The sequence below is a fragment of the Sus scrofa genome, chromosome 14 (genome assembly GCF_054392235.1).
Source record: "Sus scrofa isolate SSC_HxYL_T2T_F1_AM1 chromosome 14, Sscrofa_HxYL_maternal_Yorkshire_Landrace_v2.0, whole genome shotgun sequence".
Classification (NCBI taxonomy): domain Eukaryota; kingdom Metazoa; phylum Chordata; class Mammalia; order Artiodactyla; family Suidae; genus Sus; species Sus scrofa.
In genome coordinates this window covers 95,428,455-95,451,411 of record NC_139396.1, presented here as the reverse complement: position 1 = coordinate 95,451,411, position 22,957 = coordinate 95,428,455, and the positions used below count along the sequence as shown (strand labels likewise).

Sequence of the window (22,957 nt, the reverse complement as noted above, 5' to 3'; positions counted from 1 at the left end):
AGGTGCTGCAGGGATTAGGGATGCAAAACTGGGAAAAGCAGGTGGCCAGAATGGCCCACTACTCTTGTGGAGGCTGGCTGGTGTTCACGTCCTAGTTTGGGGGTTGGGAGAGGAAAGTCAGATTAACCAGGGGAGAGGTTGGAGTTTGTGTGACCCTGGACAAGTTGCTTCATCTCTCTGTAAGTTGGGGGTAGTGGGTTATAGTACAATTAACCCAATGATCGCCTCTGAACCCGAGAGAACCAGTACCTGGAATGTAGTAGCACTTAACAGATGTGAGCCTTCATCATTACTTGTTATTATAAACCTCAGACCCATCAGGGCTGGGTATCTGGCACAAGAGCTCTTTCCTGAAAACCCTCCCTCACTCAGTCCTAGCACTTCACCCCTTTCTTAAAGCAGCAGGAGGCTGATGAACTTGAGGAAATGGACACTGTCTTTCCAAAGCATATCTGGGCTCGCTTTGAACCTAGGTAATGGCAAGCGTCCCCTTCCTTTCCAATTTCAAGGCAGCCCCTTTGATTACTCTAATGTGACAAAGGAACTGAATGTCAAGGGCACGAGCACTGCCTGCCCAGCCGCTCCTCCCTCTTCTGAAAAGCTTCTGAGCTGTGGGAGAGGTGGCTTTCGGCATTCAGATGGATCCAGCTCCTCCTCCTTGCAGCTGGCCCTTTCCTTGGAGCCTGCTACTGAAAAAAGGCTGGACTTCAGAGAGCAGCCTTCCCTGGAAAAGGTGAAGCCGGGGCAGGGCCGTGGTCTAGGGCAGTCTAGGGCAGTACCAGAGAAGGATGCACCAAGCAGTGACTCCCTGGAAGCTGCCTGAACTTTTTTTTTTTTTTTTTTTTTTTTTTTTTTTTTTTTTTTTTTTTGCTTTTTAGGACCTTGGGTGGCATATGGGAGTTCCCAGGCTAGGGGTCAAATCAGAGGTGCAGCTGCCAGCCTATGCCACAGCCACAGTGACACGGGATCCAAGCCACATCTGTGACCTACACTACAGCTCATGGCAATGCTGGAGTGAGGCCAGGGATTGAACCTGCATCCTCATGGATCCTAGTTGGGTTCATTACCGCTGAGCCACAAGGGGAACTCCTGCCTGAGTTTTTTCGAGTGAAAAAAGAAGTTCTCAAAAGTGTATGTAGGCTCTAATTCCATTTGTTTTGTTTTGTTTTATTGTTTTTTGGCCATGCCCATGGCATGGGAAAGTTCCTGGCCAGGGATGGAACATGTACCACAGCAGTGACCTGAGCCACAGTATTGACAATGCTGGATCCTTAACAGCTAGGCTGCCAGGGAACCCTGTTTTTTATTTTTATTTTTTATTTTTTTTTTTTGCTTTTGTCTTTTTAGGGCCATACCTGCGGCGTGTGGAGGTTCCCAGGCTAGGGGTCTAATCAGAGCTGTAGCCGCCAGCCTACACCACAGCCACAGCAATGTCAGATCCAAGCCGCGTCTGCGACTTACACCACAGCGCACCACAACGCGGGATCCTTAACCCACTGAGCCAGGCCAGGGATTGAACCCACAACCTCATAGTTCTTAGTCATATTTGTTTCCACTGAGCCACGACAGGAACTCCTCTCCTATTTTTTAAAACAAAACCTGGGGAGTTCCTGTTGTGGCTTAGTGGTAACGAACCTGATTAGTATCCATGAGGACACGGGTTCAATCCCTGGCCTTACTCAGGGTTAAGGATCCAGTGTTGCTGTGAGCTGTGGTGTAGGTCATAGATGTGGCATGGATTCCAACTTTCTGTGGCTGTGGCATAGGCTGGCAGCTACAGCTCTGATTCGACCCCCAGCCTGAGAACTTCCATATGCTATGGGTGCGGCCCTAAAAAAAAACCAAACAAACCCAAAACCAAAACCAAAAACATATTATCTATCTATCCATCTATCCGTCTGTCCATCTATCCATATCTATCCATCCATTAGCATGTACCCAGAAAAACGTAGAAGGATGAATACCAAAAAACACTGGTGTTCTCTAGGGATAGAAAAACATGGGATTTTCGTTTTTTCGTTGTTCCATATTTTTGTGCTGTCCCTACTTTTACAATGAGCACGTGTTGCTTTTATAAGCAGAAAAATGCATATCAAGTAAAGCAATCTGTACAGTCAGGATAAGCCAGTTTTGCATTCGGAACAAATATATTTCAACTCTCAGTGGCTTAAATCAACCAGATCTTGTGTTTACAGTTGGAATAACATTCGTTTTCTGGGGTGGTTTTCGGCACCGTTCACAAGCTAAGTTGCTAGGCCTCCTGCTACCTTCAGTGTTGACAGAGGACCGGACATGAATTTTTGAGAAGATAACTCCAGCACAAACAAGGCCCAGGAGGTCTATGCACAGAGTGGGGAAAACATTAAAACCATGATAGCAGCTCTCTCCCTTGGCGATAACAAATTTCAGCAATAGCGTCTAATTTTAAGCCGTGTATCTTTCTGAAGCTCCTCTAAGGCAAACCAGTGGCCAGCGGCCTCTGTGGTAGCTAGCCAAGCCTCCTGTGTGTGTCAGGGTGGGCCTCAGCTGGTGGCGTGGCTAACACTGTAAATCCTGGAGCCACACTGGCCTGAAGTCAGAACCCCCAGCTCTGGCATTTCTTTTTTCTTTTTCTTTTGTCTTTTTGCCATTTCTTGGGCCACTCCCACAGCACATGGAGGTTCCCAGGCTAGGGGTTGAATCAGAGCTGTAGCCGCCGGCCTATGCCAGAGCCACAGCAATGTGGGATCCGAGCCGCGTCTGTGACCTATGCCAGAGCTCACAGCAATGCCGGATCCTTAACCCACTGAGCAAGGCCAGGGATCGAACCCACAACCTCATGGTTCCTAGTCGGATTCGTTAACCACTGCGCCACGACAGGAACTCCCAGAGTGGTTGTTGAGCAGACATTCCTGGAGCAGGAATGCCTTGTTGGATTTGGACTTTTTTTTCTCTTTTGGGCTGCACCTGCGGAATATGGAAGTTCCAGGGTTAGGGGTCGCATTGGAGCTGCAGCTGCTAGCCTTACACCACAGCCACAGCCATGCTGGATCTGAGCTGCATCTGTGACCTATGCTGCAGCTTGCAGCAACGCCAGATCCTTAACTCACTGAGCGAGTCCAGGGATCGAACCCACATCCTCGTGGACACTATGTTGGGTTCTTAACCCACTGAGCCACAACAGGAACTCCTGACTTGGACTTCTTGATTGAAGACCCTGGCTGAGGGCGCAGCCTTGACCTTCTTACACATGGAGTGTCAGAATGTAGGCAGTTGACCTTGCCTTGAAAAGCTTGGAAGAGTAATAAGCCTCCCAGGGGTCTGTCAGGCTCTGTCTGAGCCCCTTCAACATCAGGGTTATTGTTCCCTCATTCAGCTCTGCCAATAAAGTCCTTTGCCCACCCCTTTCGAGAGAGTCCATGATGTCTCTGGACCAGAGATATTCAATATCAGATTTCAGCTGCCCCACTTATTAGCCTTACAATATTGGACAAATCACCTAACCTCTCTGAGCCTCTAGCTTTTTAGCTCTGAAAAAAGAGATGATAAAACTTACCTCAGTTGCTGTGAAATTACAGATGATATGTAGATAGCACTTGCCTACCTAGTAGGTGCTCAGTAAATGTTTAACCTTCCTTCCTTGCCTAAGGAGTAGGAAAGAGACAGGACATAAATCATTTTACAGTCAAGCAAACCCAGGAGTTCCCCGGTGGTAGAGAGAGAGAGAGAGAGAGAGAGAGAGAGAGAGAGAGAGAGAGAGAGAGAGAGAGAGAGAGAGAGAGAGAGAGAGAGAGAGAGAGAGAGAGAGAGAGAGAAAGAAAGAAAGAAAGAAAAACAGGCTGTAGAAGCATGACAGGGTGAGCGGGCATGTGATTAGGGCAGGTCTTTTCTTTTTTTGTCTTTTTTTTTTTTTTTTTTTTGTCTTTTCTAGGGCCGCACCCACAGCATATGCAGGTTCCCAGGCTAGGGGTATAATTGGAGCTATAGCCGCAGGCCTACACCACAGCCACAGCAACGCCAGATCCAAGCCACATCTGCCACCTATACCACTGCTCATGGCAATGCCAGATCCTTAACCCACTTGACAAGGCAGGGATTGAACCTGCAACCTCATGGTTCCCAGTCAGATTTGTTAACCAGTGAGCCACAACGGAAACTCCATGATTAGGGCAGGTCTTTTCATTTAATGAATGTGTGACCACCGTTCAGTAGCTCCACTTCCAGGAACACGTCTTGAGCATTCTGGGCAGAGAGGGTCCCTGCCCTCCTGCTTCTCCTCCAGCCCTGAGAGGTGTGGGTGTGAGCACGCAGAGGTTGGGATCAAGTTTGTTCTGGCTGTATGCGAGAGTGGGAGATATGCAGAGCGTTCAAGTTATGCATGCGGCAAGATAGCGACATGGAGAAAATCTATTGAAAGAGACCTGGCAAGACACGCTGAGCCTTTATTAAAAGGATATCAGTCAGAGGAAAAGCTTTTCAGCTCCCCGGCTATGGCGATGTCCCTGACTGATCCCAGGCAGGTGTCCCCAGCAGGAAGGCTACCACCGGCCTTCCATCCTGAGGATGTGCCAGCTGAGCTTCATGTGGAAGTCTCTTCAGCCTCCTCCAGAGACTCTGCTTCCTGAAGGTTAGACCCAGCCCTGCCCTAATCTTGGTGTCTGCTGGACCCCTCCCCAACCCCACGTCCGAGGAAATGGGACTGTCATTCCATTTCCCCCTTCCTTTATCTGTGAATCTATAGGAACATGGGGAGCCTCTGACTACCAGGCATGGATCTGCTAGCTGTGTTTGACCTCGGCAGGTTACTTGACCTCCAAGTCTCAGTGTTCTCATCCATAAATTGGGATCAAAATTTTGGGGAAGATTATATGAGATCTCATGAACAACTAACACATTGCCTGGGACATAGTTCACTCATTAAATAGTCACACCTATCTCTCTCTTCTGTTTTCTTTGTCAAAAGCCCCTTTGTCCCCCCCCCCTTTTTTTTTTACTGCCGAACTGGCAGCACATCGAAATTCCGAGGCCAGGGTCAAATTGGAACCATAGCTGAGGCCCACCCCATAGCTTGCAGTAACACCAGATCCTCCACCCACTGAGCAAGGCCAGGGATCAAACCCACACCCTCACGAGACCACATAGGGTCCTTAACCTGCTGAGCCACAGGGGGAACTCCTGTCCCATGTTTTATGACCAGCATGGGGTCATTCTGGTCATCCCAATCCTGGCTTCTCTGTCACCTGGTGGTATGATCTTGGGCAGATGGCTTGACCTGTCTGAGCCTCTGTTTCTGTCAAAAGAATAAGACAAATCTTGCAGAGCTGTTCTGAGGATCAAGGCAGACACTTAGCATCAGCTCCTGGCAGGATGTGGGACTCAGAGGAGGCCCTAAACAAAAGGAAAAGGGAGCTACTGTTACTACTTTTTTATGGGATGCAAACCCGTGCCGGACCATGGCGGAATCTAGCAAGAGGATGATGTGTGACATCTCCTGTGAGGTGTCTCTGTGGTTGAGATCGTCCCAGAAGATATTCTAGGGTGCACAGCCCCAGATGTGAGTGCTGGACCCGCACAAAGAGAGAGCTGTGGGGGATGATCACGAAGGGCCTCGATGGCCTGGGGTGGTGGCCTCGGGGAACCAGCGAAGGTTCGTGAGCTCAGGGCTGCAGGCTCATGAGATTAAATGGGCCCCACTGTGCGGTTGTTGGTTAGAGAGGGACGGGACTCAGGAGGCCAGGGAGGCGCCTGGTGAGAGGGACCACACCTGTCCTAAGGACGTGTTTAGGGGGAAGAAAATCTAGAGCTAAGCCTGTTTGAGCAGCCATGAGGAATGCCTCTCTGGTCATTCTGTGCATCTCGGTTCAAGGATGTTGTGGTCCCTAAACCAGCCTCAGGCATGACCCAGACTCGGGAGGCTGAGCAGGGGTGGAGACACTGAGGGCTTCCTAGACTGGTCATGACCCTCAGCTTTCATCGTCAGGGCACCGGGCAAAGCGTTCTCAGCACGCCTTCTCACACTAGATGGCCTGTCTCCACTGTCCCCAAGCTGACTGATGGCAGGATGTTCCTGCCCCGAGCAGCAGAGGTGGCGGAGCGAGTGAGGCTGATGCCAGTTAGGGACATTCCTTCAGGGTCCCAAATGGTGGAAGCAGGCTGCCCGGCAGGGTGCTGGGTGAGACTTGAGAGGCCTCCATGGAGCATCCTCCTGTCAGCTTCTGTGGTCCCCTGGCCCTGTCCTTGCAGGCCACACATAGAGGCCAGCTCCCAAAAAGCTCTCAGAAGCTGCCTCTAGGGCTGGATTCTTCTCACAGCTCTCAGCCACTTTGGGGCTGTGGTTAGACTCAGGCCTCAAATGGTTTGATAAAAGGCTGTCTTAATTTTTTATAGCAATTCTGAACATGTCAAAAATTGAGAGTAGGAGTTCCCTTGTGGTGGTCACTGCAGCAGCTCAGGTTGCTGCTGTGGCACAGGTTTGATCCCTGGTCAGGGAACTTCCACATGCCTTGGGTGCAGCCAAAAAATATCAAGTGTAACAAAACCAAGAGAGGAAGGATTTTCTTCCCCACTCGCAGCAGTTCCCTGGTGGCCCCTGAGCTGGGGGAGTCAGTCCTGCAGCATTGAGAGGCCCCCGCTTGCTCACGTGTCATGTGGCTGTGATGCTGTGGCTGTGTTTATCAGCTCCCTGCTGCTGGGCTCTCCAGACATCTGCTCCCCACTCCCCAAAGCCTCCAGATCCTGCAGGGGCGATCTGAAGCAGCCAAGCATGGTCTTGTGTTCACCAGAACTTCAGGAACGAACATTTTTCTTCTCTGCTAAGCCCAGGTTTGGGTAATTGGAAATACAGGTCTGGGAGTTCCCGTCGTGGTTCAGTGGCTAACAAATCCAACTAGGAACCATGAGGTTGCAGGTTCGATCCCTGCCCTTGCTCAGGGGGTTAAGGATCCAGTGTTGCCGTGAGCTGTGGTGTAGGTCGCAGACATGGCTCGGATCCTGTGTTGCTGTGGCTCTGGTGTAGGCCAGTGGCTACAGCTCCGATTCAACCCCTAGCCTGGGAACCTCCGTATGCCGCAGGAGTGGCCCAAGAAATGGGAAAAAGACCAAATAAATAAATAAATAAATAAAAGAAAAAGAAATACAGGTCTGCTAGGTGACTCAGTACTAACTGGGTTGCTGGATCCACTAGCTGCCCTGTGTGATTTGCCACATGTTACCTGCCTGCCTGTAGTCCATCCATCCTTCTGTCCATCTCACCTACTTGCATCGTATTGACTATGTGCTTAACAGTGTTGAAAACTTTTCTTTGTGTATTAATTCACTCAAATCCCAGTAGTCCTGGAGTTCCCGCTGTGGCGCTGTGAGTTAAGAATCTGACTAGTATCTGTGGGGATGTGCATTTGATCCCTGGCCTCACTCCATGGGTTAAAGGATCCAGTGTTGCTGCAAGCTGCAGTGTAAGTCGCAGACATGGCTCGGATCTGGCATTTCTGTGGCTGTGGCATAGGCCAGCAATTACAGCTCTGATTTGACCTGTAGCCTGAGAACTTCCATCTGCTACAGGTGCAGCCCTGAAAAGACTAAATAAATAAATAATAAGTAAGTAAGCAAGTAAATAAATAAATAAATGACTCTGACTGCAGCAGCTTGGGTTCCTGCAGAGGTGCGAGTTTGATCCCTGGCCCCATGCAGTGGGTTAAAGGATCCGGTGTTGCTATAGCTGTGGCATAGGTCGCAGCGGTGGCCTTGGCCCAGGAACTTGCCTATGCCTCAGGTACGGCCATAAATAAATAAATAAATAAATAAATAAATTCGCAACAGTCTTATAGAAGGTCTAGTACTGTCCTCATCTTATGAATGAAGAAACAGAAGCAAAGATAAAAATTTGCTCAAGGTCACACAGCCTGGAAATGGCAAAGTCTGAAATCAGAGACCTGGAGACCCCAGGCCCTTGAGCTTTGACTCTGTAGTGCCCATAGCATACAGCCTCTCACCGTAAGCCCCCTACTCCGCCAACCCTCATCTATATGACCCAGGGGAATGCGGCAGGTTCCTGGGAGGGAGGGTGCAGCTGTGAGGAAGCCTTCCCAGAGTGGTCAGATTCCTGACCATGGACATGCAAACAAACCTGGGGACAGCTGGGACAGCTAAGCACAGTGGCCACCTCCCTGTCTGTAACACAAAGTGACACCTGCCCCTGAGCTTGGCAAGCAGCTGTGCCCTCCAGCATGCCCTCCGTGACCAGCTGCTGCCCCGTGGAGGCCTGGCTACCTCCTGAAGTGGCCCGTTACAGGCCCCACTGGTAAAGTGGCTTCAAACGGGGCATTTGAAGGTGACGTGGTAGCCAGGCCACACACAGCATGGCAGGCAGGCACATTCCTAGAAAAGAGAGCTTAGAGAAACATATCAAACAGGAACTGAACACCTGGGAAAATTGGACATCATTCTTACCCAAGAACAAATGTCCTTTCCAAGGAAGCGGCTGCTAAGAGACTGGATGAGGTGGCTGCCCGCCCTGTGCCAGGTCCCCCCTGCCTGCAGTGCACCCTTCACCCTCACCCCTCCGTGGGTGTAAGTCTGCCTGGGGCCCAGACTCTTCTGGCAATAGCGTCAAGTGAGAATTGAATAAGGCTATTTGTATGCAAGCAATAACAACTTTTCCCATTTTTGTATAAGTAAAAAAGAACAAATCAATTTCAGGAAAAACAAAGGTATAGTTGGAAGAGAAATTTGGCAGAATTGGAGAGGGTGATACTTATATTTGGTCATTTATTCATTTGTGTACTCATCAAACACAGACCGAGTACTCGATGTGTACTGGGCACAGATATGGGCACTTTTCTTTCTTCTTTCCTTTTTTTTTTTAGGGCCACACCTGTGGCATGTGGAGGTTCCCAGGCTAGGAGTCAAATTGGATCTATAGCTGCCGACCTACACCCCAGCTCACGGCAATGCCGGATCCTTAACCCACTGAGCAAGGCCAGGGATCGAACCTGTGTCCTCGTGGATGTTAAATTCGTTAACCGCTGAGCCATGACGGGAACTTACTCTTTCCTTTCTTTCTTCCTTCCTTCCTTTCTTTCTTTTTTCCTTCCTTCCTTCCTTTCTTTTTTCCTCTTTCTTTCTTTCTTTCTTTCTTTCATTTTTTTCCTTTTTAGGCCACACCTGCAGCATATGCAAGTTCCCAGGCTAGGGGTCAAATCAGAGCTGCAGCTGAGGCCTACACCACAGCCACCGCAAAGCCAGATCCAGGCCACATCTGCTACCTATGCTTCAGCTCATGGCAATGTCAGATCCTCAACCCACTGAGCGAAGCCAGAGATTGAATACACATCCTCACAGACACTATGCTGAGTTCTTAACTTACTGTGACACAATGGGAGCACCAGTGTGGGCACTTTTCTACTACAGCATCCGTTCACAGGGCGGGAGGCAGGCCACCTACACGCACGTGGTTGTGTTAGGTAATGATGGATGCTACAAAGGCAAGTACCACGGGGGAAGGGGACAGAAACCGAGGGGAGAGGATCCTACTTCAGATAGGCCGGCATCTGAGTAGAGACGCAAATAAAGTGATGCAGGAGTCTTGCAAATGTATTGGCAAAGATTATTCTAGAAAGAGGGAGCCGTGAGTGCAGAGACCTAGGTGGTAGTGTGCTCAGTTTGTGGAAACACCATCTGGCAGAGGCTTGCTGGGGACACTGGAGTAGATATTCTCCAGCATCCCTTCCAACACCGCCCGACCTGATCCCCGGGATCTGGACAGGGCCATTGTTTGGTTGGAGGTGTGGCTATCTAAGAACTTGGTTGTAGAGGATGAGTGCTGGTTCTGCTGATGGAGCCTTGCATTGATTTTTAATTTTATACTTTTTTTTTTTTTTTTTTCTTTTTAGGGCTGCACTTGCGGCCAATGGAGGTTCCCAGGCTAGGGATGGAATCAGAGCTGCCCCTGCCGGCCACGGTCACAGCCACAGCCACACCAGATCTGAGCTGCTTCTGCAACCTACACGACAGCCCACAGCAGTACTGGATCCTTAACCCACTGAGCGAGGCCAGGGATTGAACCCACATCTTCATGGATACTAGTCGTGCTTGTTACCACTGAGCCATAACAGGAACTCCTTAATTTTTATACAATTTTTAAAGGTTGCTTATCATTTATAATTGTTACAAAATATTGGCTATATCCCCATGTTGTACCACACATCCTTGAGCCTGTCTTACACCCAATAGTTTGCACTTAGGGAGCCTGTTGACTCTTGCTGTCTGTCCCTATCCCTTCTCCTGGCACGGGGCCCCAGGGGCACCCCCCACGTCTCTCTATAGATCGCAGCATTTCAGCTTCAGTCCCTGCCATGCCCAGTGCTGCCTTGGTCAGGTTTCCCACAGAGTGACTCCCACTAGCCCAGCTTACTCTTTACACAGCCCTCCACTCAAGCTGTTGGTCAGCCTTTTCAGTAGCCACTCTAGGAGTGGGGACCCGGGCTCATCTGGCCAGTGGTGGCTGGGCCAGCGTGCAAGTTCATGTTAGGCAGAAGGAACTTGGCTGCCTGCAGCAGCTCACGAAGCAGGAGGGCGGTGGAAAGTGGCATCCCTCATATGGGCTGTGGCGTGTGGGAGTCCAGGCACTGCCCATCCTGACCTGCCCCCTCCAGGCCCGGGGTTGAGCCAGCAGATCTGTTGAGAGAGACTTCCATCCCAAAGCCAGAAGTAGGGGTCCAGCTGGAGTGATGGGTAGCCATGCTGGGGGTTACCCCTCCTTTTGCCTTAATGTGGAATTAGCCCCTCTGGGGACTTCCATTTCGCCTGGGTTTCCTTTCTGCCTTCTGGGTCCAGGCGGCTGTGGTCACTGTGGTCTCTGGGCTGCTTCCCTTTCACGCCTCCTCTCTCTTTCTCCCTCTACCCTACCGCCCCCCGCAGAACTCCACCTGGAAGGGAACTTCCTGCACCGTCTGCCCAACGAGGTCAGCACCCTTCAGCACCTCAAGGCCATTGACCTGTCCCGGAACCACTTCCACGACTTCCCCGAGCAGCTCACCACCCTGCCTGCGCTAGAGACCATCAATCTGGAGGAGAACGAGATTGTGGGTGAGTGCACCCAGCCTGCCTGGCCCCTCACCACCGTCTGTCTGCAGATCCTCCCTCTGAGCTCCCCTTCCTGAGTGGGGATCACAGCACACGAAGGCATGGGGCTCTGAGTTGGGCCCCAAAGACAAGAGGGCAGGGTTGGGCTTTCTGGTGTGAGATTCCTGAATACAGGGCACTGAGCTTGGAAAGGTAACCATTTGGAGCTGTGCCACCTGCCAGGGGCCAAGCGGGTCCCTGGCTTCTACTTGGCAGGTAGAAGGTCTTGGCTTTCCCCTCAGCAAGCCCTGTATCAGCTGGGCCACCTTGGACCACCAGCTCTCCCTCTCACCTCTCTATCTGCCAGCCTCGGCTGCCTCCAAGACCCTCCGCTAGGACCTCTATACGTGGACTCCAGCCCAAGTCCCTGGCTTCATAGGGAGCTCTTTGCCACTGTGAAGTAGGAGCCACTGGGCAGATGTGTTCTGCCTTCCAGGACAAATATACTCCCCCTAGGGACCCAGGGGGTCTCCTGCTCTGGGTTGGAGATGTGCCTTCTGCAAACAGGAGACACCAGTGAGCTGGGTCCCTTTCTTCCTTTTGTAGCAGTTACGTAGCTCTCAGTCTCATCAGGACCCGAGCAGCCTCTCCAGCTGCTGTCTATTGTCTCCAGAGAGCCTGGTTCCCGCAGGGTTCCTCCGCGCCCCTCCTCGGTTCCCTCTCACAGCTGCACTGGTGCGCTTGGGGAGCCCATCTCCAGCCCCATTTCACCCTCTCTCATGTTGCCTCTAATGTTGATGGTTAGTAATAACCCCCTTCAGTGATGCTTTTATTTCTGTAAGCGCTCTCACAGCCATTATGCCATTTGATTAAAAGCAAGAGGTCTCTAGTGTTTTGGAGCTGTTTGATGGAGAGCGGCCTGCCTTGTGCACTGATGAGCATCCCAAGTCTCAAGAATGCTGCTGGCTGAGTGGGAGGTGGGACCAGCTAACCTCTGAGCTTTGAGGTCCATCCTTTTACAGATGAGTAAACTGAGGCTCAGAGAGCTTCAAGTTGCACAGTGAGACCGCAGAAGTGCCAGGACGAGAATGCATGAGGCTAAAGCTCACCCCTGTGCTAGGAATGGGATTCCCTTGCCTGGCCTTGGGCTCTGGTTTAGTTTTACCCTCCTGAGACCAGGATCCCTAGGTGGCTGGTCCCTGGGTTGGTCCCCTTGGTACTTGCGCCCCTGTAGTGTCTTTAAGTGGAAGAAGCACGTCCAGAAGTGCCTTTGCACTGCAAGGCTCTTCCTTCTGTGATGTCCTGCCCTCTGGGGGTCTCATCCTGAGCCCTTCATTCTCAGCCAGGCCCTCCTCGCTGGGCCCTTCCTCCCCTGCCTACTGTTCTTGGAGGCCACTCCTGATGCCTCCACTTCCTTCCACTGCTTGTCCAGATAGGACAGTGGCTGATCCAGAGGGGCTACTTCAGGCTGATGCCAAGACCAGAGCTGGGTGTGTAGTTATAGGCCGGCAGGTCAGGACAGGTATTGGCCATTGGCTTCCCTGCTTCCTACCTTTGGAAGACTCCCATCCCCTCTGTGGGCTTCAGCTGCTTCTCAGCTTTCAAACAGAAGTTCTCCCTGCCCTCCTCAATCCCCCATCCTATAAGGTGGCTTTTCCCCAAGCAGGAGAACAGGGCGAGCCTATGCTGGCTGCAAGTACAAGAAGTGACTCTCCTCGGAGTTCCTGCCATGGTTCAGCAGGTTAAAAACCTGATGTAGTGTCCGTGAGGATGTGGGTTCAATACCTGGCTTTGCTTAGTGGGTTAAGGATTTGGCATGGCTGTGAGCTGCAGCATAGGCCACAGATGCGGCTCAGATCCAGCATTGCTGTGGCTGTGGCATAGGCTGGCAGCTACAGCTCTGATTCAACCCCCTAGCCTGGGAACTTCCATATGCTGCAGGTGCACCCTAAAAAAGAAAAAAAGAAAGAAAGAGACAGAAAGAAAGAGAGAGAGAGAAAGGAAGGGAGAGAGAGAAAGCAACAGCTCCTAGAGCAAAGATTGGCTGTTTTGACTTATTCTCTCATGTGCATATCTCTGCCTTTCCGCAGAGCGACAGTAAAATGCTACACATGGAAGCATTTGCGGTTTACCAAGAAAGCTCGCGTGCAGGCCCAAGGCAACAGGGTGATCATCCCATTTGAGAGATGTAGAAACTGAGGCACTAAAACTCTGCCCAGCCTTCATGGTCAAGTGTCTCTGGCACACCTGGCCAGGTAAAAGAGACATCAGCCACTGGGCTGTGCTTCTCAGCCAGTTCAGGCTGTGATGCAGCCCCATGCTGCCCAGCCTGGGGGACATGGAGATGCTGGGGGCTGACCCAGTTCACTCAGAGGCTCCCAGAGGTGCTTGGCTGACCTCAGGGTCTGCTCCATTTCGGAAGGCCATGGGTGCGCTCCCCTCACCAGGTGGAGAGAAGCGGCACATGGAGGCAGCTATGGTTCCCTTGCAGGAGATTCCTCACTTCCTGTTCCCCGATCCATCCTAGTTATAGGGATGGCTTTCTAACTCCCTGACCAGTGGAAGGCCAGGCCACAGCCTTCACAGCCCAGTGGCGGGGAGGAGGGCTGCAGTCCTCGCGAGGAAGGTAAGGGCTGCACAATCTTTTGCTATGGAAATAGCTCTTCACTGGTTACCGCTTGTAGCTGATCTCCTGCAGGATCTCCTTGGGATGATTGCAGTAGGAGCTCAGAATTTCCGAATGGCTTATTTTTCCCCTATGGAGCCCTAAGAGGGTATTGGAGATTTTTAAAAATGTTTTTTAGAGAAATAAATTGGAGATGCACTAGTTGCCTTTAAGCTCTCCTTCAGTAAGTAGAACACAAGCAGCTCTGCAACAGGCCCCCAGGTGCAGCCGCAGACGCCTCCAAAGGGAGCGCCTCCAAAGGGAACACCTCCAAAGCTGCCTCCAGCCTGGAAGGCCTGGAAGCTGCCAGGGCAGCAGCATCACCTTGTTTGTGAATAATGCCGCTGCCCGGTCTGCCAGCACTCTCTGAGCCAAGATGTGGGGAAGCAGGTGAGGGCTGCAGTCCAAGGAGAGGGCACGGGACCTCAGCGGGTCTGTTGGCTGGGAGGGACGGGGACACTGCTGCCTGCTTTCCGGTCTAGTCATTGGCAGGGGGAGGGTGCCAGTCCTTGGTACTCACCATAGTGAAATGTCCTCTGGTCACAGATCTGGGTAGAATGTGGTGGCCTCATTACTGCCACCTTGTACAGACAGTCCTCTAGTCTGGGTGTGTGGTGAGGTCTCTGTGTCCCCTCCTCTCCAGAGTCACCCTGCTCCCTGCCCCCACAGCCCAGGCATGGTGTCTGTGTCTAGTGGGCACTGTGCAGAGCAGGAGTTCCAAAGACCCTCTGAAATGACTTGACACACAAGAGGGCAGATTGCTTTGCGTTGCCGGCTGTGACCCACTAATGGGTCACAAAATCACACTGGCAGGTTGAGACCAGCGTGTGATGGAGCTCATGGTGTGAGGTTGGGCACTGAGACCTCGGCTGAGGGGATGAGCTATCCGCTCACACGAGTGGGGACCCAGGCAGATGACAGGTTCAATGCCACCCGACTCTTTTTCTCTACCCATCCCGCTCTTTATCTGCACTCATCCCCCTAAGCCCTCAGTCCTGAAGTCCCCAGTCCTGCCTCATGTCTTACCATTTTCTCTGCTTGTGGCCACTCCCCCGAGTCTGCAGGTGTGAACTGGTGCAGATGCACAGGAAGTGGTGCTGGTACAGGCCTCTTCCCTCCCCCAGCTGGCCCCCTGACACCCACACAGCCAGTGGCCCCCTCCAGTTGGGAGGCTTGGGAACAAGCCTGCCAGGACATGGTTGTTTTCCAGGCACTCCCGAGAAGGAGCAAAGCGTGTGTAACATGGAGTATTTATTTAGACAACAGTGAATTACAAGTTTCTGGGATGTGGGATGGTCCCTATATTTTCTAAATCAGAAAGAGGTACATGGAAGCTTCTCGGTATGTATAAACAAGATGGCTTGGGGAGAGATAGTCTCTGCAGAGATAGGGGCTACAGAGATGAATGAGATACAGGTCTGACCTCAAGCTGCTTACAGGCTGTAGGGGAGGTCTGGGTGGGAGCAGAGAGTTAACTCCTAGATAAGACATGCTCGGAGTTCCTGTCATGGCTCAGCAGTTCACAAACCCGACTAGTATCCATGAGGATGTGGGTTCGCTCCCTAGCCTCGCTCAGTGGGTTAAAGATCTGACATTGCTGTGGCTGTGGTGTAGGCTGGTGGCTACATCTCTGATTTGACCCCTAGCCTGGGAACCTCCATATGCCATGAGTGCGCCGCTCCCCCCGCCCCCCAAAAAAAGACATGGTCTGAGCCTGCAGGGGGAGGCTCCCAGGCAGAGGGTGGCCACCCGTGTGTCCTTGTGAGAGCGGGCTCCCCAGAGAGCCCTGGGAAGGTTTCAGAGGAGGCAGAAGCATTTTGTCTGACTGGAAGTGATGGCATGGGGAGAAGATGGGCCACCCATCCTGTGAACACCAGGGAGTCAGTTCTTTACCCCACAGCGGTCGCATAGGACTTGCAGGTGGGTGCAGGAGCAGTGTTCAGTCCTAAGCACTTACAGGTACTTGATGCTGCAGAGCAATTCAGCACGTTCCTGGAATATGTGGGGCTGAAGGGCAAATCAAGTATTTAGGAGACCTCATTTTGCTAGGCAGGATATTATTTTGGTTAAGCTAGAATTTAACTTTCCATACCCCTCAATTCACTGTAATTTTGTTTTTGTTTTTGTTTTTTCAGGGCCACGCTTGCGGCATGTGGAATTTCCCAGGCTAAGGGTCCAAACAGAGCTGTGGCCACTGGCCTACTCAAGAGCCATGGCAATGCTGGATCCTAACCCACTGAGCGAGGCCAGGGATCGAACCTTCGTCCTCATGGATGCTAGTCAGATACGTTTCCGCAGAGCCACGATGGGAACTCCCACTGGTGTTCATTTGTTTGTTTGTTTGTTTTTACCACCCCATGCACTCACTGTTCCAGAGAGAAAAAGAGATCACAGGGAAACAACACTTTGTTAAGAGTTTAACAAATAGGAGTTCCCATGGTGGTGCAGAGGGAATAATCTGACTAAGACCAATGAGGTTTTGGGTTCGATCCCTGGGCTCACTCATGGCGTTGCCATGACCCGTGGTGTAGGTTGCAGACGTGACTCGGGTCTAATGTTGCTGTGGCTGTGGCGTAGGCCTGCAGATATAGCTCTGATTGGACCCCTAGCCTGGGAACCTCCATATGCTGTGGGTGTGGCCCTAAAAAGCAAAAAAAAAAAAAAAAAAAAAAAAAAAAAAGAATTTAACAGAGCAATAGCACTTTTATTTTTTAAATTTTTAAATTTTTATTATTTATTTATTTATTTTTGTGGTGGCACCCATGGCATGGTTCCTGGGCCAGGGATTAAATCTGAGCCACAGCTGTGACCTATACTGCAGTTGTGACAACACTGGATCCTTAACCCACTGTACCTCCTTTTCTAACTTTTATCTCTTTAAAAGAATTTAACAAGTAGAGCAAGAGCACTTTTAAAAGAAAAGGTACAGGTATCCCCTGCTTTTCAAAAGTTTGCTTTGCGTCACTTTTATGAAAGACCTACATTGGTACCTGTTTTCACTAATCAAGGAATTCTGAAGAGGATTTTCACCTTTATGGGGAAAAAAAAAAATGGGAAAAGTGCAAACAGCATTCAGCATCTGTTTTGCAGTGAGGGTTGGTAGCAGAAGTTCGTACCCTGAGCTGAGAGAGTGGCACCACCAAGCTCCTCCCCCAGCACCACACTCGGCATCTCAGCATCAAGCTCCAGAGCTTTGATCTGTGTCTGTGAGCATCTGTGCTTTATCTCCATGTATTTTACTGTGTCCCTTAGCAGCCTATGTCCTCAGGGAATTGCTTCTTCACTTCATTTCTGCTTATAAAATCTTTCATCGGCATGCTCTACTTTTAGATAGCGGTGGAGATCTGTATCTCTATTATATGGGGCTCCTTTGGGCTGCCTTTACTTAATTCTGCCCTCATACAGTTTCACTTCTTACTGTCAAGGCAGTATTTCTCAAAGTGGGGTCCCAGGACCAGCACTATCACCTGGGAACTTGCTAGAAACACATATTCTTAGGCCCCTCCCCAGACCTCCTCAATCAGAAACTGGGAGGGGGGGTTAGCAGTTTGTTTTAATAAGCTCCCCTGCCCCCCTCCCCTGTGAGGCAGGTGCATGCTGAAGTTTGAGAGCCTCTGTCAAAGCTCTGGCTTCTCAAGTTGTCATCTGTAGACCAGCAGCAGGGTGGGCAACACCTGGAAGCTGGTTAGAAATTCAGAATCCCAGGCTCCACCTCCAACCTCTTGACTCAGAATCTGCACCTAAGCAAGGTCCCCAAAGGATGTCTATGCACAGTAGGGCCTTTTCCTGGGGCCGTCTCTGGGCAGCTGACTGTGCTTATGGCCCCAGCATCCTCGCCAGCACAGCTGCTCCTTAAACCTCACGGAATTCCTCAGAGTACACCCCACCGATCCCACATTTGGATCCCCCTGGGTGCTTATTAAAAAGCAAGGTGCCTGGGTCTTCTCTCAGACCTACCAAGTCAGAATTCCTGGGGATGGGGCCCAGGAATCTGCATTTCTGACAAGTGCCCTAATCGGGGCCCGGTGTGTTGATTGAGACTCTCTGTAATTGATGTCGCTACCTTCCTCTCCTTTCCCCCCATCCATCCAATCAGTGCCTCGTCCTGCCCACCCGACTTCCTGAGTCATCTGTTGTAACTGGTTCCTCCTTTCACATTTCACACACATTCCCCCCGTCCAGTCCCCAGTCTTTCATCATAGCTTTTCTGATCCTTAGCACCAGCTCTCAAACATAAGATTTCCACAAAATACAGGACCCTTGTCCCCTGTGATATTAGGATAGGGTGGGGGGGCACCTTGGGGACTCGGAGGGAGCACAGCTGGCCAAAGAAGGGCACCTGCACCCCTGCCATGGTCCAGAGCATCACTGGGGGCCCAGGCCCTCTGTTACAGCAGCTTCTCCCTTCTCTGGGCAGTCGGGGGAGGGGCAAATCCATCCAGGGAGCCGCAGCTTCTCTCTGGTCTCCATCAATAGAAGAGATCCTCCTGGATGTCCTCCCTACCCTGGGGCATAAATGCCCACTAGGACCTCAGGATCGGCCTTCCCTGACATTGACATCACTGTTCTAGCCCCACTCTGTTTCACAGAAGACATTGATCAGTGTCATGGGGGGCAGAGGAAACGTGGCTTCATTTCACTTCGGGGCTCCACCAAGCTACCCCTTAGTGAGAGGTTCTGCAGGCTCTGGTTGCTCTCAGAACTTTCCTGTGGTTGATGGATGAGCCACAAGCACTGAGCACTGTGTGCGGAGTGAGTGGTGCACAGGGAGTGGTGAGGCTGCACAGGGGAGAGCTTCCCCGAGGAGCAGGAGAGAGCGAGACTGGAACCAAAGTTCCCCAGAACAGCCCCTCTGTGCCGCGGTTGGACGGGAAGAGTCTCACTGGTTCTTTCGCTGGAGCCCAGGAAATAATTTTTTTTTTTTTTGTCTTTTTGTCTTTTTGTTGTTGTTGTTGTTGTTGTTGTTGTTGCTATTTCTTGGGCCGCTCCTGCGGCATATGGAGGTTCCCAGGCTAGGGGTCGAATCGGAGCTGTAGCCACCGGCCTACGCCAGAACCACAGCAACACGGGATCCGAGCCGCGTCTGCAACCTACACCACAGCCCACGGCAACGCCGGATCGTTAACCCACTGAGCAAGGGCAGGGACCGAACCCGCGACCTCATGGTTCCTAGTCGGATTCGTTAACCACTGCGCCACGACGGGAACTCCCCAGGAAATAGTTTTTAAACAGAGGGAGCCCTAGAAAAGCAGAAGTGGAAATAATGCTTTATTTGATCTGAAAAGATAAAATTGCACAGACTTTTCAAAACCTAATAGCTCTGGCTGCCTGGCACAGCTCCTCTGTAATTATCTCATTGAATCGGCTCAGATCTCTCTTCTGGATAGGGGGCATTATCTCCACTTGATAGCCAAGAAGAGAGAGGCTCAGACAAATTAAGCAGTCTGCCTAGGGGCATGGTGGAGTCAGGATTTGAACGCAGGACTTTGGCGCTCCAGAGCCCATGTGCCTTTGGTGTTCCAGAGCCTGCCAGGTCCTCGTGTGATGGAAAAGGAGGGTGGGGTGGTACCTGGGAAGCAGGTGCGGGTGTCGCATGTCTGGTAGCACCTGTAAGCCATTGGCCAGTTTCCCACGCTGGCCTCACTCAGCCCTGGCATGAGTCCTGCGGTTGCAGAGAAAGCAGTGCTTCCTGCAAGGGGTCCCACTGCAAGGCCTTTTAGCTGGTATTTGCAAGGGGGTGATTGGCAAGCACACTTCCTATACCCTGCCTGCCACTAAGATAGATCAAAGCAGAGAAGCTGGCCCTGTGCCCCCCTGGCCCTTCCCCATGAGGCTGCCAAGCTCTGTTGAGGGTGGGGCTGGTCTGATCTGAATGTGGATTGGCAATTGGTACATGTTTCCTCCTGCACCACCAAGCTGCTGTCATAGCCCAGGACTAGAAGGGTGACTCAGGAAATCTGGCTGGTTGCATCTTTTGAGCTCCATCATTTTCCATTTGGCATCATGTGAGGGACTTAGCCAAGCACCTGGTCCTGGTCAGTGGAAGATGCCAGGTCTTATAGAAGAGGCCCACTCACAGGAAGATCTCATCTTACGGGAGACTGTGCCAAAGCCTCGCAAGGGCTTTGGGAATCAGGCTTGCTGCCCCCTCTGGAGACCCACCAGTGCTCAATAGGATGGGGAAGCAGGAAGTAGGGCATCTTGGCCAAAACAAATGCCTCTGGACAAGGGCCTGCCTCCTGATCAACAGGTGTTGGCACAGTGGGGGGCTTTAGGTCTTCTCAGCTTGTCAGGGGGGCTGCTTTGATCTGTCAGCACCAGCTGCCCCTGAACGTCCCCTGGGACCAAGAGGCCTCTTGAAGCTTGGGCAGGAAAGGCTTCTCAGTGTATCCCTAGCCTGCCTGGCTGTCCTTGCTCTGGCTGGCACAGAAAGGGACCCCATGGTGATAACAAATGAAAAGTCAGAGCAGACTCCTCTTCTGCCTGCCACCCCCCTCCTGATGGTCTGTGGTCTGCCCCAGGTAAAGAGCCTCTGACTTGGACCCCACTCAACCTTGACATGGTTGCCGTTCTCCTTCCCTTCCCTCAGCTCCTCAGAGTTTTGTAACAGAGAAGGCATGGGGGAGTTCCCATCGTGGCGCAGCGGAAACGAATCCAACTAGGAACCATGAGGTTGCGGGTTCGATCCCTGGCCTCACTCAGTGGGTTAAGGATCCTGTGTTGCCATGAGCTGTGGTGTAGGTCGAAGATGCAACTCGGATCTGGCGTTACTGTGGCTGTGGTGTAGGCCGGCGGCTACAGCTCCGATTCGAACCCTAGCCTGGGAACCTCCATATGCTGCGGGTATGGCCCTAAAAAGAAACAAAAGGTGAAAAACAAAACAAAACAAAACAAAAAACAGAAAAGGTATGGCTTTGAAGCCCCACTTGCATCACTAGCACGAGTCTTACCTCACCCCTGCGAGCTTCCATCTCCTCCGCTCTGCAGACAGGGGAGGACAGCTCCACCCTTTGGGGTCACAGTCGGGTTCACTGTGCTCACTTCCATCTGCTGGTCCTCCAGCCATTCAGCCCACCCGGAATCCTAACCGTGTGCAGCCCTCTCAGACTTTCCCCTACTCCTTACCCTCCAGCCTGCATTTATCCCGGAACCAGGACAGCGGTGGCAGGGGACACTGCTTAAGGGTCAGACAGAAGCTAACCAGGGGCCACAGCATCCAGGGCAGGGCTCAACTGACCAGGAAATGTTTGCCAAAGTCATCCTTCTGGAGTGATTCTGAGTGGTCAGCCCCCAGCAGAATTGGTGGCATATCCTCCCAGGCACCTTGGAACGCCCCTCCCCTCCCCCACCACATACACACAGCCTGGAGTGGCCTGATTTATCATTCCAAGCCCCACTTGTGGGATTGAGACAGGCACTTAAGAGCTGAGAAGAGGGGGTGGTTGCAATGTGCAGCCTTCAAGCCTGACAAGGATCTGACTAGGCAGGTCCAGGAAGACAAGATCAAACCCCTGACACTTTTCTTCTGCTCCTGGATCGGGGCTCCAAGCCCGTTGGGGGGGAAATGGAGCTTCTCCTCCCTGGGCCTTAGGTTCGAATTTCCCACTCCCCACCATAACCATCTGGCAACAGTCTGAGCCTCATCCTGCCCCCTGGGCACTGAGTCCCCAGGCACTGTGACACTCAGGGCCCAGGGGGAAAAGGATTCACCCTCCAAGGTGGCAGCTCTCTGTGTGGCACAGCAGACTCAGGCCCACTGCCCGCTATGCCCTTGTCCAGCATCAGCAGAGTGCTGACCTGTGCCCACGGGCAGTGAGCAGTCTCTACAGGCATCAATCATAAAGCCATCACTGGACACAGTGGAGGAGCGCTTGCTGGCTGTGGAGCCACTCGAGGGAGAGGCCCTGGAGAAAACAAACAGGCTTCAACAGCAATTAGTACAAATTAGACGTGGCCCAGAGACACGAAGAGGAGGGAAGCTCCCGTTGCATCTCCTGCCCATGTATGTCTGCCTGGAGGAAACTAGCAAGCTAGGTCTCTGGGTAGAACTTTTCACACATTTGGTCTCTGTCCGAATGGCATTCTTTTTGCCAACTGCTGCATGGTAAAACCTTGATTACCCAGAACTTCCGGTTATCCAGGATGCTCTTGGCACTTGGGTGGTAGCATACAGGTGACCAGCAAGACAAGTTCTTTGGCATTTGCTTAAAACAAGACAAAACACTTCTAGCTCCTTCAGACAAGTCAGTTAAGGGACTCTCTGTCCCTGTCCCTGTCCAGAGTGGCTGGAGAGCAGCCCTGATGCTCCGACGCTCAAAGTTCAGCCTTAGAAGGGAGTAAGAGGCTCTCAGAGGCACCAACAAGGATTTAGGCATCTTGGAAATGTTCCCTCACCAGTTGTTTATTTTTGTTTTTTAGGGCCGCATCTGTGGCATATGGAAGTTCCCAGGCTAGGGATCGAATTGGAGCTGCAGCTGCCTGCCTACACCACAGCCACAGCAACGTGGGATCCTAGCCGTGTTTGTGACCTATACCACAGCTCATGGCAACGCCAGATCCTTAACCCACTGAGTGAGGCCGGGGATCGAACCCGTATCCTCATGGACACTAGTCAGGTTTGTTACCCCTGAGCCACAACGGGAACGCCACTCCCTGTTCTTGTGGGTGGGGCTCATGGGATGGTCAGCTACACTAGCTGATACTTACTGACCATTTGCTTCACATCTGGCTCTTCACTAAGCATTTTCAATTGTGCTCTTATTTAATGCTTATGACAACCTTATGAGGCCGGTATTATTATTCTCCCCAGGTAAGACAACTGAGGCAGAGGGAAGTTAAATAACTGGACCAAGGTCATGCTGTCTGGAAAAGCCAGGGTTCCCACACAGACGGTCTTGCTCCAGAACCCCTATAATTGAGGGCGGTGCTTTGCACAACGAGAGTCAGTTTTTGCATATAGCTGGAGGGGGATTGAAAACCACAGGAAAGCTATGACTGAAGCATGTAGCTTTAGTTGGAGGGAAACTCTCTTGGGGTAAAGAGAACAGTGTAAAGTAAGGAGGCAGAATTCCCTAAGCCACGGGCAGAGGCAATCAGCCTCGTTCCTCACAGCTCTTGCCTCACATGGGGGAGCGGGGGGGCTGTGTCCTAGGATGGAAGTGCTGTGTGAGTATTTTCACCAGCTTCTCTCATTAAGCCTCACTGGGAAGACTGGTGGTGCTCAAACTAGCTGTACATTCACATTATCTGGGAGAT

General features: G+C 51.7%; 1 protein-coding gene across 2 annotated transcripts in view; it reads left to right on the top strand.

Annotated features, from left to right (window-relative positions):
* The window catches only part of LRRC20 (leucine rich repeat containing 20), an 81,570-nt gene that overhangs the window by 43,580 nt on the left and 15,033 nt on the right, over positions 1-22,957 (top strand). For both annotated transcript variants that reach the window (XM_001925274.6, XM_005657404.4), the window contains exon 4: positions 10,894-11,061. In XM_001925274.6, coding sequence (XP_001925309.2) covers positions 10,894-11,061 — 168 coding nt within the window. The remainder of the gene's footprint in view (positions 1-10,893; positions 11,062-22,957) is intronic.